At 39.5% G+C, this 18415-nt stretch overlaps 1 protein-coding gene across 5 annotated transcripts in view; it reads right to left on the reverse strand.

Moving 5' to 3' along the window:
- Positions 1-18415, reverse strand: part of pdm3 (pou domain motif 3) — a 93746-nt gene that overhangs the window by 62754 nt on the left and 12577 nt on the right. For 4 of the 5 annotated variants that reach the window (XM_064695875.1, XM_064695874.1, XM_064695873.1 and 1 more), the window contains exon 2: positions 1442-2237. In XM_064695875.1, the coding sequence (XP_064551945.1) occupies positions 1442-2206 (765 nt within the window). In that variant the 5' untranslated portion in view covers positions 2207-2237. Of the gene's footprint in view, positions 1-1441; positions 2238-18415 lie in introns of those variants that run through there. The other variant, XM_064695876.1, reaches the window with a different exon arrangement.

The raw sequence follows: 18415 nt of genomic DNA on the forward strand, positions 1-18415 counted from the left end.
ACAATTTAAAAATAATGAAAAAATCTAATTAATAATTCAAAAAAAATACAATTCTGATTTGCTTGCTCAAATTTGCTGCACATCATAATTTTATGTGCTTTTATTGCTTATGTAAGCCTGAAGCTACTCGAAACCCTATCCCTTTATTTCGGCCATAATTTTGCCCAATTTTATGAGCAACGACAACAATCGCCTTAGACTTAAAGCTAAACAAAAATAAACTTGAAACTTAAAAAAAAAAAACTGATCCAAACTCGGTTCGGCTATCGACGGATCTGCGTCTTCAATGTTGTTTTCCTATTGGCATTGTTGCTGTTGCTGCTGCTGTTGTTGTTGTTGTTGCTGTTGTTGTTGGTTTCTGCTGATTCGCCAAGCAACTATGCGCCAGCAGGCACAGATCGAGCCCAGGCAAAGCCAATGCGAGCCCAAGCGAACTGAGCCAACGAGGACATGCGAAATTTTTTATTTATTGCTGACAATTGCACAAACTTTTTTGTGATCTCATTTTGTTGGTGTTGTCGTTGCTATTGTTGTTGTTGTTGCTGCTTTTTGTGCTCAGTTTTTATGGTCATTAAAATTGGGACAAATATTTGACCGAGTGTTGCCGCCACTGTTGTATTAAGTTTTCGGCATTTGTTTTTTATTTATTTACTCATTTTGTTGTTGTTGTTTTGTTTTTGCTTTTGCGCACGACATGGCTTCAGCCTGCGGCTGCTTTATAACGTTTTGTAGCGTAAAATGTTTGACGCCAAGTTTGCCCTTGACGCTCGGCCTGAGTTGCAGGAATTGTCGCAGTTGTTGTAGTGGCAACATTTTGCGGCAAGCTCGCCGATTTCATGATTAGCCAGTCGGTGCCGCGACTAATTAATGATCGCCGCGCCGCTTGCATGCTAATTAAATGCAAACCAATTTAAGTATTCAACTAGAGATGCGCGCGTGACCACATTATTTGTCACGCAGAACCAAGCGCAACTATTTTCGTGTCAATGGCAAGAATTTAGAATAGATTTTAGAGGAGTTAAATATAGTTTTCTGCGTGATTCATAATTTTACAATACATTTTCGTCTACTTTCAATAAATTCTTTTTTTTCTATCCCTAATCGCAAAGGCAAACGAATTTCATCAAAGGATTGGATGATAAATGATGGATTGATTTATGGTTATATCGTTAAAGGTACATAAATGGTAACATACTATGCATAAGATTTCAAAAAGGGATTAACTTTTATAAATAATGCAAGAATCAAATTTGGTTATAAAATCCCAAGTTTAATATTCTTCCATATTTTGTTTTAGTATCTTTACAACTATGCTCTTGATCGTTTTTATCCGCCCATCTGATCGAAATAATTGCGCTTCATTTAACCCCCTTAAGCACGACTCACGCAGTTGCTCTGATTAGATAATTCGAATTGGAAATGTTTGCGTTTAGCGACTCACCGACTCGGTTTTGATGTTGAGCGCCAGCACATGCGACGAGCTGTTGGAGGAGACAGATGGCGGCGAAGCGGGCGTGGCCCCGCCACATGGTGACTGCGCCGCAGCGGCCGCTGGTGAGCAGCGGCTGGGCAGCGGGCTGGCCTCGCGCATTGGGCTGGCGAGCGCGACGCCGATGCCGATGCCGATCGTGCCGCTTTGGGAGTAGGGCGAACCGGGCGACTTGTTGGCATTTGTGGAGCAATTGGAGGGCACTACGGCCGCGGTGGTGCAGCTGGTCAAGGTGCTGGCCGACGAGCTGGACGAGCTGGATGAGCATGAGGAGGAGGATGATGATGAGCTGCTGCTGCTGTTGGCATTGCTGTTGTTGTTATTGCTGCTACTGTTATTGTTATTGTTGTTGTTGCTGCCGCTGCTGCTGCTGCATATCAATGCTTGCATTTTGGTATTATTATTGTTGTTGTTGTTGTTATTATTATTGTTGCTGACGGCGCTGTTGTTGTTGTTGACACTAGCACCTGGCATGATGCTGCCATCGCAAAACTCTCGCTTCACAATGTTGCTGGCAGTGTTGTTGCTGCTGCCGTTGTTGTTGCTGTTGCTGCTGCTGCTATTGTTGTTATTGTTGTTGTTGCTGCTGCTGCTGCTGCCGGGCGTCGCTACAATAGCCGCCTCGCAGGGCAGCACCGTACCCAGCATGTTGTCGAGCTTATACTGTGACGTGGTGGATTCAGCGGCGCCGGCAGAGTCCTCGCAGCCCTCGGCCATGTCACTGACCCGCTCGCATTGTGTGCGCCGTCTGCAAGAAAAGTGAGCAAAGAAGTCAAGAGTTGCCTTTAATCAAACAGTTCAGCTTCAAAGGATCATCTTAACAGGTTGTCATCGTGCGGGTGTAAACAGTAAATGAATGGCTTGCATGAGTTCTTTTACGTAAATATGCCAAAATGTAACGCTGTGCAACAGGGGCCTAGGGCTCCCCTAGGCTTTGTCTGCAATTATTCGGCATATTCTTTTTTTTGAGCTTTTTTCTCTTATTAACTTATAGGTTTGATAAGACTAAATTATCTTCTTGTAATTTGTAAACATCTCGACTAATAAGTAAAAACTAATTGATAAAATCAATATGCTATTGCGTGAAATAAATTGGAATTTGCAGTCTTAAAGTATTTGTATAATAAGATTAATAGTTCTACATAAAATCTCTACCTTAAATATGAATATAACCTGTTGCTATATCCTGCTAATACTTATAAACGGCTGCCTGAACCCTCGCCAAACTTTAAACTATCTTTAAATCTTAGATTTCTTGTAATATTTGAAATATCTGGGAACAATAAAAAGAGCTTTCTTCAGCCAGCAGAAGATTAAATATATCCCTGCCGGCACAAAACCTTTACTTCTGACCTGAATTAGCTATGTCATTTTATATCGAAAAGATTTTTAGATACATAGGGAGACTACTGAAACTTATAATTGCTGAGTTTGTTTAAGATATCATGAACATATAAGAACAAATAAAATGAGATATCTTCATTTATTCTGCAGTTCATGTCAACTATATTTCGCAAGTGTATCTCATTTTCGGCACCTCGAGGGTATAAAATTTGTGATATTTCGTACTAGGTATGCAAATGTGTCTAAGGTATGCAGCAATACGGAAGTTAATTGCCATTAAAATGCAGCCGGTTATGCAAACAACCCTATCGACTGGCATTTGGCTAAGTGGTGACTGTACCTGTGCCTTTTGCCTGCTACGGCTCATAATTTAGAATTTACATTTATCGAATATATTTCGTGCACTTAAAACTCATGCCCAAGCGCATTAATTTCATTAATTATCCCTGTTGCCATCCGGTTGACCACAGCAACACAGCAAAAGCAACAAACAAAATAACAAAAGCCAAAAGCAGCGTCAGCGGCAGGGGGTAAGCGGGAAAGGGGGAGGGGGGCCTGTGGTGTGGGAAGCGTCGCACACATGCCGCATAATTTTGCAAATGCAAAACGTTGCCTCGAGACCGAGTCCTGTGCATGTCCTTGCAAGCCACGACGTCCTGCACTGGACAATGACTCTGCCGAAGAAGAGGGGAATTCGCAAAGTAGCTACAGCAGCGCAGTGTGGCTTCCAGCGGGTGGTTAGGGCTGCCCGCCGCCTGTCGTAATCGAAAATTTTACACCTACTCCGCATTATAATTTATATGCCTGGCGGGACGGGGCCCAGACTCTGAAGAGGGAATGAGTCACGTCTGGCAAGAAAGTTTTTGTTATACATATGTACATATGTCTCGAGGTATATAAATGCGAAAGTCTTTTGTGTATATAAGAGATCAGAGTATGTGCGAAACTTTTTTCATAAATCATGGAGGGATGTGCTTAAGACATTAGGCTATGAGGAAATCTTATGAGAAATTCTGTCTAGATGTTTTGAGACAAAACTTAATTGATCAAAATAAAAATACTAATATCTATAATAATTAAAATAAAAGATAATTATAACAAATAATATCTGCATCAATGAAAACAACCCGTAAATGAATTGTATTAGTTACTAAATAAGATTATGAATATGAAAATAATTCATCAGAAATTTAATATAATTTAATATAATATTAAATTAGTCAATAAAATACTTAAAAATAATATCGAAAAATAAAAACTTAGTGAACTAATAAAATAAAATACCTTAAAATCTGTAAAAGGTTATCTTTAGATAATGTTAAAAGCTACTTTCCCTCATACTTGCATCATTTGACAAGATATTAAGAAGATTTCTGCAATAAATTGATCTCTAGTTTAAGCCTTTTATGCTTCAAGGGATAAGCTGCAAATTGACTGAGCCAAGTTAAGGCGCCTAAATGAATGCAACCAGCAAAGTGTGCCCAAATCTTTTGCTCCCATACCTTGACATTTTTGTCCAACTCAGCCGCACGCACACACCCACAAAATGCGTGTTACTCGCACAGAGACGCCTGGTCGAAAATCGAACACTAAATGCGAAAGTCGAGCTACGATTCTGGATGTGTTGTTCCTGTCTTCGGCTTCGGTACACAAAACGGGCGTTGATTTTAATGCATAATGCAAATGGATGTGCATGTGTGTGCCACTGAGTCCGATTGTGTGTGTGTGTGTTTGAGTCTCTGTTGTTTGTTGTTGTTGTTGTTGTTTTTGTTGTTGTTGTTGTCGGCAACTATGCAGGCAACTCGCCTACAACTGTCTGCAGTTGTAATAATGCAAAGCCGCCATGACCAACGCCAGCAACAACAACAACAACAACAACAACAACAACAGCAACAGAAACTGCACTCAGAGAAGGAGTCCGAGTTGGAGCTGGTGTCAGAGTCGGGAGTCCGAGTCACAGACGACGTTGGGCAGCCGGCAGCAGTCAACGAACGCACTTTTCCGGCCACGTCGCCGACGTCGTTGGTCATAATGAGCCACAAGCTAGGGGAGGTAGGCAGGCGACGAGGACGATGCCTTGCAAGTTGTGTGCAGGACATGTAATGCCCGAGTCAGGGCAGCAGACGTTGTATTGTAGATTTTGGACAGGAAGTGGACAGCACCAGGAGCCGAAGCACAGGGCACTCGCATCGGCCAGAGAAGGAGTAATAATTAATTTTGTACATTGCATGCAAATGTCTGGGCCATGGTCGTAGGCAACTGCTGGTCTGGGCTAAGAGCCACCCACCCGGTTCGAGGCATGTGGCATATGCATAAGCAGCAAACAATGCAAAACAAAGCAGCACACGAATGCACAGCAGCAGAAACAACACCAAAATAATTTCTACAGAGAGAGAAAAGGTATGGTAACTACTTAGGAGACATGCTAAGAATATAATTTCATAGGCTCTGTGGATGTCTGAGCTGAGGCTTAATGAGCAATTGTTGCTGCTGCACCTTGGCAACATGTTGTGAAAGTTTGCCGTAAATACGGCAAATTGCAGCGACAAAATATGCCAGCCAAATTAAGTACAATTTGCGCATATTAAAACTCTGTCTAAATTGCACAGGCGAGCAGCAACATGCAGCAAGCAGCTCATGCAGCATGCAACAGCGCTTCCTGCAGCAGCAGCAGCAGCAGCAGCAAATCTAATCAATAACCGACAAACTGGTAGAATTTCATGTAGCACACTAAATAGCACGATTAATTATCGCTATGGCCGGGCAGCTATAATTCAAATCAAGTGCTGGTGTGTGTTTGTTGTTTTTTTTTTTTGTAACCAGCAGCAACATGCAACATCTGCAACATGCGCCGGCCTATCGCATATAACGCATTACAAACCGGTCTAATTATACTCATTTTGTTGCCGCAACGCGCTTGCAACATGTTGCTGCTGTAAAATCTAGCTATAAATTGCAATCTCCATGCAACTTTCTATTGCTAAAAATTTATCATTTGAGACACACTCGACCGGCCAATGTCTTGGCCAGCGTTTTGTCAGGCCAGAGCATTCGAGAGCGGTCCGGAGCGTTAGTTGCTCGCCAATATTCAAATTAATAAAATCATCAATAATTTTGCATAGCTGCAACATGCTGAACATGTTGCTGCCACGGCTGCTGCTGCCACTTGTTGTAATTAATAGTCAAACTAAATTGTAGCACATTCTGCCATCCATTCGGAGGTATCGCTTCAAATGTGGCACAAAGCAATTTCTGATTGGAAAACTGCGTCCGGCTTGAGCCAAACTCCAATTTATGCCGCAGGCTATTAAATTGCCTTTTGATTTGTAATTAGCACAGAATGCACATTAAATGCCAAGCGAATGGCGACTTCTTTAAGCCTGCGTATCTGGCCTTGGGGAGGGAAGGGGGCGGGGCGGGGCGATGCGGCCTCGGTGCAACTTTTTGGCAGCCAAACTTTCCGAGTGTCGGCCTGAAAAATAATCAATAATGCGCCCCATGCCACAGGGTGGCCAGCACAACATTAAGTCATTCAGTTAACATTATTTATGCAACATTTACTTACGCACACACACAGACAATAACACACACACACACACACACCCGAACACACACGTGAGCTAAAAAGTTTTTTGGCTGAGTTGTTGTTGGCCATTGCATTGTTTTAGGGTTGTTGTTGTCGGGGATGTTCATGCACTGGCACGAGTGTGTGTGTGCGTGTACGGGTGTGTGTGTGTGTCTGTACGTCTGCATGCGTGTGTGTGTGAGTAAACGTGCAATTTTCTTAAAAATTACACACGATTACACATGAAATACAACCGTTAAGGTGGAACATTATGTAAAGTAGATAGAATGGTATGAGGGCGTGATGGTATGGGGGAATGACGGTATGAAAGGGTGGGGGGGGGGGGGAGGGGCGATGGTAATGAAAGCACGAGCAGAGCTTGTAGTTTTCCAAATTGAGTCAGCGCCATAAAGTTTGGAGGGTGCACTGCTAAACGGATTACAAAGACTCAAGTGTGCGTTGGCTGAAAGCTATGCGATATAAGTAGATCAAATAGGAGAAACATAATACATATAAAAACGAGAAAGAAGTGCTATCTTCGGCACGCCGAAGATTTAATACCCTTGCAGACCCAACCTTTTCTAAATGCTCATAGTGCTTTGCCCGTATCTAAGAAGCACAGGGAAAATAGTTAATGCCGAGTATGGTTAAGATATCTTGAAACACACAACAATTTTCCATACAAAAACTTAATTTTCGACCGATCTTTCCTATGGCAGCTTTATGATATAGTGGTCCAATCTTAATAGGATTTTGCATATATATGTGGAGCGTAGTAAAACTAATAAATACCGAGTTGAGTCAAGATAAATTTATAAACAAAAATGTTTTCATACAAGAACCTACTTTTCGACCGATCGTTCCTATGGCAGCTATATGATATAGTGGTCCGATCCAGCTGGTTTTGACATATGAGCTGCGTGCAACAGAAAGAGGGAATTCTGCAAAGTTTCATAAAGATAGCTTTAAAACTGAAAGACTAGTTCGCATAGAAACAGACAGACGGACAGACGGACATGGCTATATCAACTCAGCTGTTGATACTGATCAAGAATATATATACTTTATGGGGTCGGAGATGTCTCCTTCTATGCGTTACACATTTCACGACAAAATTATAATACCCTCTGCAAGGGTATAAAAAAGTAGGAAAATGTTTTAATTATAAATGTAAAGTTAACAATTTTAAATCTTTAAAGTAAATCCAAATTATTTTGTTTAAATATTTTAGTAAGTTAAGCTTAGAAGACTCCATTATTGAATACGCAGGAACTGTTTAGATACAAGAACCTACATCTAAAATGTTGAGTCTCCAGCTCTTCTAACTCTAAGTTAAAATCTATATTTATCGATACTATGTTAGAAGGGGCTGATATGAAACAACTTATGACAAGCTGTTGCCTTCTATATACACTTCCATACAACTATTATACCCTACCCCTACATTTCCGTTTGATTGATATTGTTTCTTAAAACAGTCTTAAATCAATGTAATTGATAATTTAAACCATTTTTAAGCTATTCATTCAATATATATCTGGTTTTAGCAAACAGTTTTCTGTGTTGGGAATAGAAATTATTTTATATAAGCCGGTAAAAACTCGTTTCCTATCAACTCAGTCTAAATAACCTTAGGACAAATGGAGAGAGAAAGAGAGAGAGCATTATCAAACGCATGGCACGGGCCATTACATTACATTTCATACGTGATCCGCTGGGCCCCGCGAGTCGACCCTCACTTAATGCAAACAAAATGCATTGCAATCCGGTCAGTGGACTATTTAACTGGGTGTTTTCTTGTTTTGCTTTGTTTGTTGTTGTATTTTGTTATATATTCGTTTTTTATTATTTTTTTTTTTTTTGCTGTCGACTTTTTCCACTCAAATCATTAAAAATAATAATAATGAAATTTGCGTGATTCGAACTGAGCACGCACTAGGCGCTGCCAATAACACAACAATCACAACAACAAACAGCAAAAGCAGCAGCAACAATACCGGAGGCGTACTCAATACAACAATAACAACAATAAACATGTGCAAGCCGAGCAGTCATACGCCCCCAGAGAGAGAGAGAGAGAGAGAGAGAGAGAGAGAGAGAGAGAGAGAGAGGGGGGGAGAGAGAGCTCAGCAGAGAGGAAGTCAAAGTCATGCCAGGCCAGAGCTGGCCAAGTTAAGTCAGACCAGACCCGAACAGGATGAGGCTCAAAAGCAGCCCTCTCATAGCGTGTATCCTGCACACACACACACACCCAAACACTCACATTCACACACACACATACACACCCATCCATACACGCTGTCCTTAATGCGGCTCGTAATGAGTTATTCGCATTTTGTATTTGCATTAAAAAGCAAGCCTCTCCCTTGCCAAGCCCGCCCACATTTGGCAATTTTAATTCATTTAGAAGGGAAATAATGAGAAAAAATGAAAAGAATAAAGGGCTCCTATTTGACATTTGGACGATTTAATACCCTTTGGAAAAGCATTTAAATATCTAAAATATAATAACATAACATTTGACACATGCCAATTTCATATACAAAGTTAAATTATGTATAATGTAAGCTGACCAGCTAGTTCAGTTATAAAAATTATAAAAAATATATATATTAATTAAATAAAAATATTATTCGGCTTTGTGCGAGAGTAACTTTTCTTCAAATAAAGACATCAATTTAGAGCCCATTTCCAGACCGTAGGTAAATAAATATTACGTTTAAAATAAAGTTTGATGCTGATGTGACTTTCACTTTTGCCCTTATATACATTTGTCCCCACTTAACTTATTTCTAAGGGTGTGAATGAATGTTTCTTCAAATGTTCACACCTCAATCTAAACGTTTTTAGCTTTTCCATCACAAAAGATTATTTGATCAGTGTGAAACATATAGATAGTACTACATTTCTTCTACAATACTGAGAGTTCTGCTATGAAAATGGCTAAAGTCAGTTCTCACGACGAGTATGTATCTCAGATCATCTAAGAAAATATTCATACTCTCGCTGCACAAGGGTATGTGAGAAGGCATAGCCATAGGTCGAAAATTGCATGTCCCATTCGTGTTGCAGTTGTATAACAATATTGGGGGGGAGGGTTTTGAAATGAACGACTGCAACACGAAACGCACACGACATGAGAGCACAAAACATAATTTTGCTAAATTAGCGAAAAACAAAAGAAATGGCATGTGGGCTTGTGGGCTTGTGGGCGGGGTTCTCGACAAGCTCCGGCCAGAAAACTCCCCAATTGAGCACGCACCAAAATCGTTTGCCCAGAGTCGCGTTTTTAGCACGGGCTTCGGGTTAGGGCGCAATAATCAACGTCTAAATATTTGGCAAAAAAACGTAGAAAAAGAGTCGGAAAATATACGTAAAACCTGCTGCTGGGCCTGGATTGCATTTGGTGCCGGGCAACGGGCAACGGGCATCGGGCAACGGCCAACTAATTATAAAAATTTTTGCAACCCCTTTCGCCGAGCACAATAAGAATTATGCGAAACCCTTTTGCAAGTTGCATGTGCCCAAATCTGAGGGTCTGAGGCCAAGTCCGGGGTAAGTGATTGTGTACGTGCTCATTATGGAAATTTCTTTCTTTTTTTGTTCGAGCATTGCAAAATTAATGCAAATGCCGCCTGGCATGTTCGGATCGCGGTAGCCGGGCAGTGTGGGCCGTTAATGGCAGCCATAAGAACGGGCAACTGTAGAGCTCTGAAACATTGGAACTCGGAGCTTAGCGAGGGGCGCTTGACAAAGGTTTATTGGAGCTTTGGCACAGGCGATACGCGATTATAATTAGAATTTAGCCGCGGGGTACACATGGACACATGGACAGGAACAGGAACAGGCATTCCAGGCAGACCAGTCAAGGGTTGCTCTCTCTATGTCCATGGGGTTGTAAAGTGTTTTTGGGTTGATTGCAAAAACTGCGCGGCCGACTGGCTTGAAAGTGTTATGGTAATCGAATTTCGAATCGATTAACTCACTAGCATTGGTGAGGCAGATGTCTGAGCAGATGGGGCGCGCATAAATGCTGATTAGATGTTCCACAAAGACACAAACAAAAAGAAAAACACATTACACAACCTCAAATTTGGAGATGCAGCTTAAGCTTAAGTTTACTTTGTGTTCCACTCTAAAAGGCCACAAGTGCGTTTGACTCATTAGCCCAGTCCCCCAAAAAGCCATTAGGAACGTAATAAAAAGTGCAATGTGCAATCAAAGAAGGAAAAAAGGCAAAGTAGTGTGCAATTAATCGATCAGTGATAATTATCGATTATATATCAAATACAATTATTATTTACATACACGTATGACAGCAAGCACGGGCAGTTGTATGCCCCCCTCCCTGGACACCTAAACGCGCCGGACTTGTGCCTATAATGAGCTGAATGCACATGCACGGGCAGGCAGACAGACAGACAGACAGACAGACAGACAGATAGACGGGCGGGCAGACGGACATCGTTTAATGGATCGTGAACAAAGTTGCATTGAAATGGCGTCTTTAAATCGCTTAATAAGCCGCGATTAAGTAGGGCATTGTGGGCTGTAGAGGGGCCAGTCACTGGGCACTTGGTAACTCGGCTCATTGCATTAGTAAGTGCAGTAATAATAATTAGCTTCCCCTAGTCATGGTAATTAGCACAAGTGCAAGCGAGACGGCAATCGGTGCAGTTGTAAGCGACTGTACCTAACGAACGGCAATTGTTGTTGTTGTTGTTGTTATTGTTGTTGTTGCGCTAGCAGCTAACAATTATTTATTATTTATTTATTATAATTATTTATTTACTTTTTGCAGCTGGCAGCGCTTATTAAAATCAACTTAATGCATCGCTTGCCCGCATCAGAACAATGACTACATATGTGTGCCATTAGGGCCGCCCCCAAGCCCTCCACTGCAACGGTAACTAGCCCAAACCCCGTAGCTCTAACTTCGTCATAATTATAGCAGGTTGCAGGTTACGCGACATTTCTATACCCTTGCAAGCAGGAAGCGTCAGAGAACGGGTATATTAAAATCCAGAACATGTTCGTAAAAAGCGAGAGAGCTAAAAAATGCTAGAAAAAGCATATTTGACAAGTGTTGCAAAACGGTCGCTAGTTGCAGCACTTAGTTGAATAAAAATTGAAGAATATTTTTTTTTGTTTTTTTGTGAAATAAACTGCCAATAAATGATAGAAATTATTCGTAATTATTTTCAAATATAAAAAATTCTTCTCTTAAGGTATTTTTGAACTACAACTTTAAGGCGCTCTATTAATAGTAGCATGGAGAGTTTTCCAACACTGAAAATGTTTATTTGATAATGACAACAGCAGATATTAAGATATTAATGTTAAGCCGGGCACACACGTATATGAGAATGTAATATATTATTCTATTAGATTAACGCTAGCTTCGAGTCGGACTCGGAGTATATCGTAGTCAAGCACGTGGTGTACACGTACCGCAGGGCTTAAAGCGTGACTCACAGCGATGTCATTTGGTTATGGAGTTAGCCGGTCATAATCAAGCTAACTATAAATTGACTGGCATATAAGCTGATTACAAGTCGATTGTGCTCTGGCTTTTAATTAAGCTTTGAGTTTTTGCTGTTGCTAATGGGCCCCCACGGAGCAAGTACGAGTATGTATGGCTTAGGAGCCATCTGGGCTAAGGGAAATTATGAAAATGCTTACGAGGAAATGGCGGGCAATGAGCGACGGTTCATATTTTGAACTCGCATGCAAATATGTTGTTCTCAACTGGAGCACTCGGCTAATGCAGAGAAATTTTTTGATTTCAATTGAAATAAATTTCTATTAATATTTTTAATTGTTTGTTAAGCTAGAAAAAATTGCAACAGTAGTCACAAAATGGCGAATGTGCCGAGAAGAAAGCGAGAAAGCAACAGCAAAATCGTTATATTTGTTAATTGAGATTTGACCTGATGATATTGTGAAATGAGCACAACAACAGAAGCAACGAATAAAATTGACGTCAACGAAAATTGTCGCCAGAAAGAAATGCGCTGTGAAAGTGTGTTAATTAATTAAACGAGAAGCTGAACACAAACTGTACTACACAGAGAATATTTAGTGTATAGCAGTATGTAATAAGTGCAATGTTAGTTGTAAGAATACGCATGTTAATCGATAACAATCGAGATACATCTATCGATAGGCAAGAGAAGGAGGCACGCGCTTGAAGTTGCGATCTCTCGAGATATCGGCGAACAAGCTAGAGTGTGAGATTAAAAACTTAAAAATATATTGTTAAATACCGAACCAATTAAGAGATCTAAAAACAGCCTGCAAGTGTAATTAAACTAGATAATTTGTGTGTGTATGTTTGAGTATTAATAGAACTAAAAAATTGAAATAGATATAGCAACATTTAATTATTGTAATAAAAAGTAGATAGAAAATATGTCTTTTTAATAATTTTTTTCAATCGTTATATTTAAGAAAAATCAAAAAAAGAAACCGATCAAACAAATGATTGAATTCAAGCAACTTATAATCTCGTACATCTGTATGGAAGAATGTTATTTATCAATAGGCATCATAAAAAAATTTAAATCCACTTAAAACACGCTTTCAAGCCCACAAACTAGATTAACCATATACATAGTTTTGTTAAGAGAATGTCTCAGACGGACCAATTGAATGCCGCAAGCTGTATTTTAAAGACCTATAACTAGATGCCTAAATATGCGGCGCAGTACATACATACATATGTACATAACCATTCCCGAAATGAGCCCACCAAAACGCCCCAAAACTTGCACCGCAGACACTGCTCACTAAAAGTCTGCAGCCAGCGTACGCCTTGGACGTTGCGTCGTCGTCACACTTTCCTATACATAATTTGTGCTCATAGTGGCAACTACAGCAACAGCAAACAGCTAAAATCAAATGGTACGCATGAAATTAAAGTTTAAGCTCGCAAAAAATTTATATGTACGACGCCGAGCGCCAATTAATGTAAATTACGCGACGTCGACGACAGCAACGGCAACGGCAACGGCAAACGACAAACAGCAATGGCAAACGGCGACGGCGACGGCAACGGCAATCGGTACGGCAACGGCAACACCAACACTAAGATCGACACCAATGGCAAGTGACGCCCAGCGAGCGCGCGATATGGCAACGCCGTGGGGGCCTGCACGCATGCGTGCATCTGTCTGTCTCCCTTGCGCTTCCACGCTCTATGGCTGAGGACAATTTTGAAAGTGCGCGCACAACGCCTGCAAGAAATTAGCGGCTACAAAACACACTGTAAATGATTATTAAATGCGCCAATTTGTTGTCGCCATCGCCCGCAGTCGCAGGTACAGTCGCTGCAGAGGCTCATTAAGTGCGTGACGGCCCCAACGTATGCATAAATGCATGAGGCCGATTAGGCAACGCCACCAAAACTGAGTCAACTGTACCACAATGGGCTCGGCGCTGGCAAAAAGACTTTCTAATGGCTGCTCAAATTTGAGTTAATACTATTAATTAATGCATAATAATAACACTATGCAACAGCATATACCCCACTTTGATGATATCGATATTTTTTGATTGATTTAACAAATAGAACTTTTCAAATTTAAAACCCCAATGGAAGTTCACAAGTTATAGCAGCAGATAAATCTTATGGTAGTTTAGCATACTCTCAAATTTGTCTTACGAAAAATTGAAAATTTTCTCACTCAAATTTAGCTTTGAAAATGCAGAAAACGTCAAAGAACATCTGATAAAAAAAAATATGCACCTCATATAAATATGGATCAATACACATCGAACAAGCTACAGCATATTAAAATCTATGGGTAAACATTTGGACTTTTAAGCTAACATTGGTGTAAGACTTTTAATATCAATGAAGCTTTATAAAATTTAAAATTTGGAACATTTTAGAAGACCAAAAAATTAAAAAAAGCAATCAAAATCGGAGAAGTTTTCTGCTGCCTGTTACATACACAAAAACATTAAACCCTTTCACTTATTATGGGTATAGAGTAAAACTGTTTATATTCTTCAAAATGGAGAAAACAGGAAGAAAAGGCAAACTTTGACGAAAATGTACCCCAGAACGATGAAGCAAGATTCAATGCAAAAATATAAATAGTTTCTTCAAAGTATATATATATAGTGGGACGGATTAATTCCTAGGAAATATAAATAATTATGGAGAGCACCTTGGATTATCAAAACGCTGTTTTACAGAGAGAATTTTCTTGAGTCACTTGACTATATGAGTTCTTAGACTATAATAGAGTTTTTAAAAGAGAAAATAATTTGGGAACATATTATTTTATTGCCAACTTCTTGGTCTTACTTGGTTTATATGGATATTTACTATTAATATTTTAATTTATCATTTTATTCAGTCGATCTATGGGTTATTTCAGCAGTAAGAATTGACTGCGCCAGCTGTACTTTTCAACTACGCAGTCATTAGCCATAATTCGGCAGTAATTTTCTAACGATTGTCGGCGTCGTCGTCGGCGTCGACGTCTTATTAAAAGGTTAAATAACTTTGCATTGAACCCGTTATCGCAATTGCTTGGCCATTATCGACATCAACATCAGCATCGACATCATCGTCATAATAATAATAATGCAAAAGCCAATCAACGAAATATATTTATTTAAATGAGTCTAAATTACGTCTCATTGAAAAATATTGTGAGGCTGCCTTCATTTTGGATGTTGCCATGTTGCTAGTTCTCTGATTGGAAATGAACAAACAATAACAAAAAATAAGAATAAAATCGTTGCCCATTCAATACGTAAATTAATAAAAATCGAAATCAGTGAAAAACACTAAATGCTCAATTTATGCGACAATAATTGAGGCAAGAGGCCTGCAAATGACGCCAATGAGCCAAAGAAAGCAAATCGAACAAAACACAAATGAATCGAAACAGCAGCAGAAACAGAAACAGAAACCAAAGCTCATAACCAATCAGGGCCATATTAATCAACTTTTAATGAAAGTCATTTAAATGTGTTAATTTTTGTACACATTCAAGTGCCCCGTGCGTTGTTCTCTTGTGCCTATTTCCAAGCTGAAGCTGATGCCGATGCTGATGATGATTTCTTGATTTCTTGGAACAACATATGTATGCTGGTGCCGCATGCATGTGGAGAAGAGGGTCAGCTCTAGATGGGCGCAACTTCTTACTTGTTGCAATTTAATGTTAAAATCCCGCACACTGGGGAACTGTATATTACCTAATTAGTTGGTCAGGGAAATTACATAAATCAGTATATTATTGGGAATAGAGTCGATATATGCTTTGGAAATTAATAATAATAAATAGAAATTTCTAAAAATCGAATCTTGCGAGAATTAGTTTCTTATGGTTAATAAATCTAGAGATTATTGCATATATAATTATCAATATTCTCTAGAAAAAGTATTTAAACTTGAGTTGTAATTATTTGAAATTTATCATATACAAAAAGTTAAAACTAGACTAGATTTCTAGTTCTAGCTTTTAGTTATTTCTAATGCCTAGTTCCCTGCTTTTGAAAATGAATATAAATTATTTATAGACAACTCTCATCGAGCCAAAAATTGTACTTATAAAGTCGTACTCGTTGCGGAACCTAATAATTGCTTCAGTCGCATTTCATTTTGCATAAACTTGTGCGTATTACTTGATTTTCTCCACACTCTCAGATTCTTTGTAGGATCCTCGCGGCGGGTAAATTGTTTCACGCGTCACAAATGACGCAATTTACGGCGCTCAGCGCTCGGCGCTGACGTCGCCGACAGCGGCTGGCAATAATGCCAATTAATAAACAACAAAAACACAATACATATTTATTAATAATAAGTAAAATAATTTGCCCAATTAACGGCGACAGCATTCTAGCTGCCTTCCAACTTACAGCCGAGTTCCAGCTGTCGGCCAATCACAAATCACAACGCGCCCGGAGAGAACCCCAGCTATCCAACAACTCGTTGTTGTTGTTGTAATTGAATCTTTTTTCCAAGTATTTCTCTAAACGTTCTACGCGCTGAGCGGCAAATTGAAATTGAAATACATTTTCAAGCTTGACAGATTTAATTATTGTAAATAAACACACGCTATGGATAATTATGTGCCCATGATTGGGATGCGACCCTGGGGAAAACGTTGCTGCCTTAACCGGGAGGCTGGTAATGCGAGCGAGAGGGGAGGGGGGCGAGTATGCTATTCTCTTTCCACTCTTACAATTTATGGCCCTCTTATCATCGACTGCTCTCCTGCCAAATAGGCAATATAAAACTGAAACTGCGCAAATAGTGTGCCAAAAATATGAAAAATCGTTAAGAAATATGGAAATAAATACATCAGGTATTTAGGTTCTTGTGATAAGAATTTTGGCAAGTAACATAAGTTGTCAAAAGATCTTATACGGGCATAAAATAAATGCACCAAGAAGATTTTATAAGGATGATTGTTACATGAGCTAACCATGACAAAAGTGTTTATATTTATAAGAAACTCTTTAATTTATATATATCTCTTTTTATACATACTAACTATTTATTTTTTCATATTACTTGCATGCTTTTTAAACTTATCAATCCGAAAATGAAATTCTTCTGAACATATTTATTAAAACGGTATTTCCACTTGTCCCCGCATTGGAAACTGTATCAGAAATTATAGCCAAATTCACACGTTCCAATGTTTGTACGCCAAAAGCGCGCACACACACACACGCGCTCAGCTGGCCAGACAAGAGCGCAGAAATTTGCGCTCATTTTGGGCTCATAAATTGCAGGCAAGGTTGAGCTCAAATGGGCCCAGTCATAGGCTTAGAAATACAAATTGTTAGCTAGCCAACACACATATGACACCCATACACACATATATATATATGCACACACTCTTGCATTTGGCATTCCATTTGCATGAAAAACATCTAATATCAGTCCCAGTTGTAATTTAATGAAATTTATTTTTAACCAAGCTATAGTATGTCAAGAAACAATGTATACAATTTATACATATAACCTACAGCTAAGATATCACAAGACCCGTACTCGGGGACTCGAACCCCGATTCTCATAGCTCTGTTGCGTTGATAAATACTATATACAAGCTGTAAAAAAAATAAGTGGAAAGCAATGAAATTCTGTCCCAAGATATATGCTCGGACACTTGAACCCCTATTCCCATAGTTGTTTTGATTAACACTGTGACAATATAACCTGCGACTAATATATCCCAAGATCAATGCTTGGAGACTCGAACCCCGATTCTTATAATTCGGCTGCCTTGATGTACTTACTATGCTTAAAATGCATGGAAAGCAATGAATATGACCTGCAACTAATATAACACAAGATCCAAGATCGGGGAATTGAACTGGTTATAGAAATGCTAAGGTACCACAGGAAAGGCATTAATAAAACTAATTAATTGATCAAATAAATATGTGTTCTATAATGCTGATAGAGATAAACACAAATCTAATATTTCCTTATGTCTAACTTTAAAATTCCTTATTAACATACTGAAAATGAGTTTCATTGTCCTTAAGAGCATTCAGGCTTTGGATTAGGTTTATTTCTTCTGATACTCCAAGGCTCCCGCCATTTGTTTAATTACAAAAGAAACATTTTGTTGCTGCCCATTCTGAGAGGGGGGTCGTTAATATTGGTTGAATATTGGTTGTTTGTTGTTTTGCATTTTGAAATTATGCGAAATTATAATGCAAGTGCTGGCAGTAATGAAAAGTCGGTCGATTTGTGGCTAGCCCGGCAATCGCAGACAATTTGCATTACTTATACGCAATGTGCGCCAGTAATTGCATGTAATAAACGACCGGGGCCCATTTAGATAAGTTTTTACCTTCGCTCAGCTGAAACGGCAAATGTAACTGTAACTGGTTGCTTCGACCTGCTAATCGGGCACATCAATCGACCGAGTCGGCCATAACAAACCATAAATAAAGCACGAATACGACGCCAAAAATGGCGCTCAGCGTTCGCGGTTTTTTTTTTGTTTGTTCGTTTTTTTTTTCCTTTTTTTTTGTGT

This window comes from Drosophila montana, unplaced genomic scaffold (genome assembly GCF_035044405.1).
Source record: "Drosophila montana isolate Dmon_TW-CO22-7 unplaced genomic scaffold, ASM3504440v1 contig_3833_1, whole genome shotgun sequence".
NCBI lineage: Eukaryota > Metazoa > Arthropoda > Insecta > Diptera > Drosophilidae > Drosophila > Drosophila montana.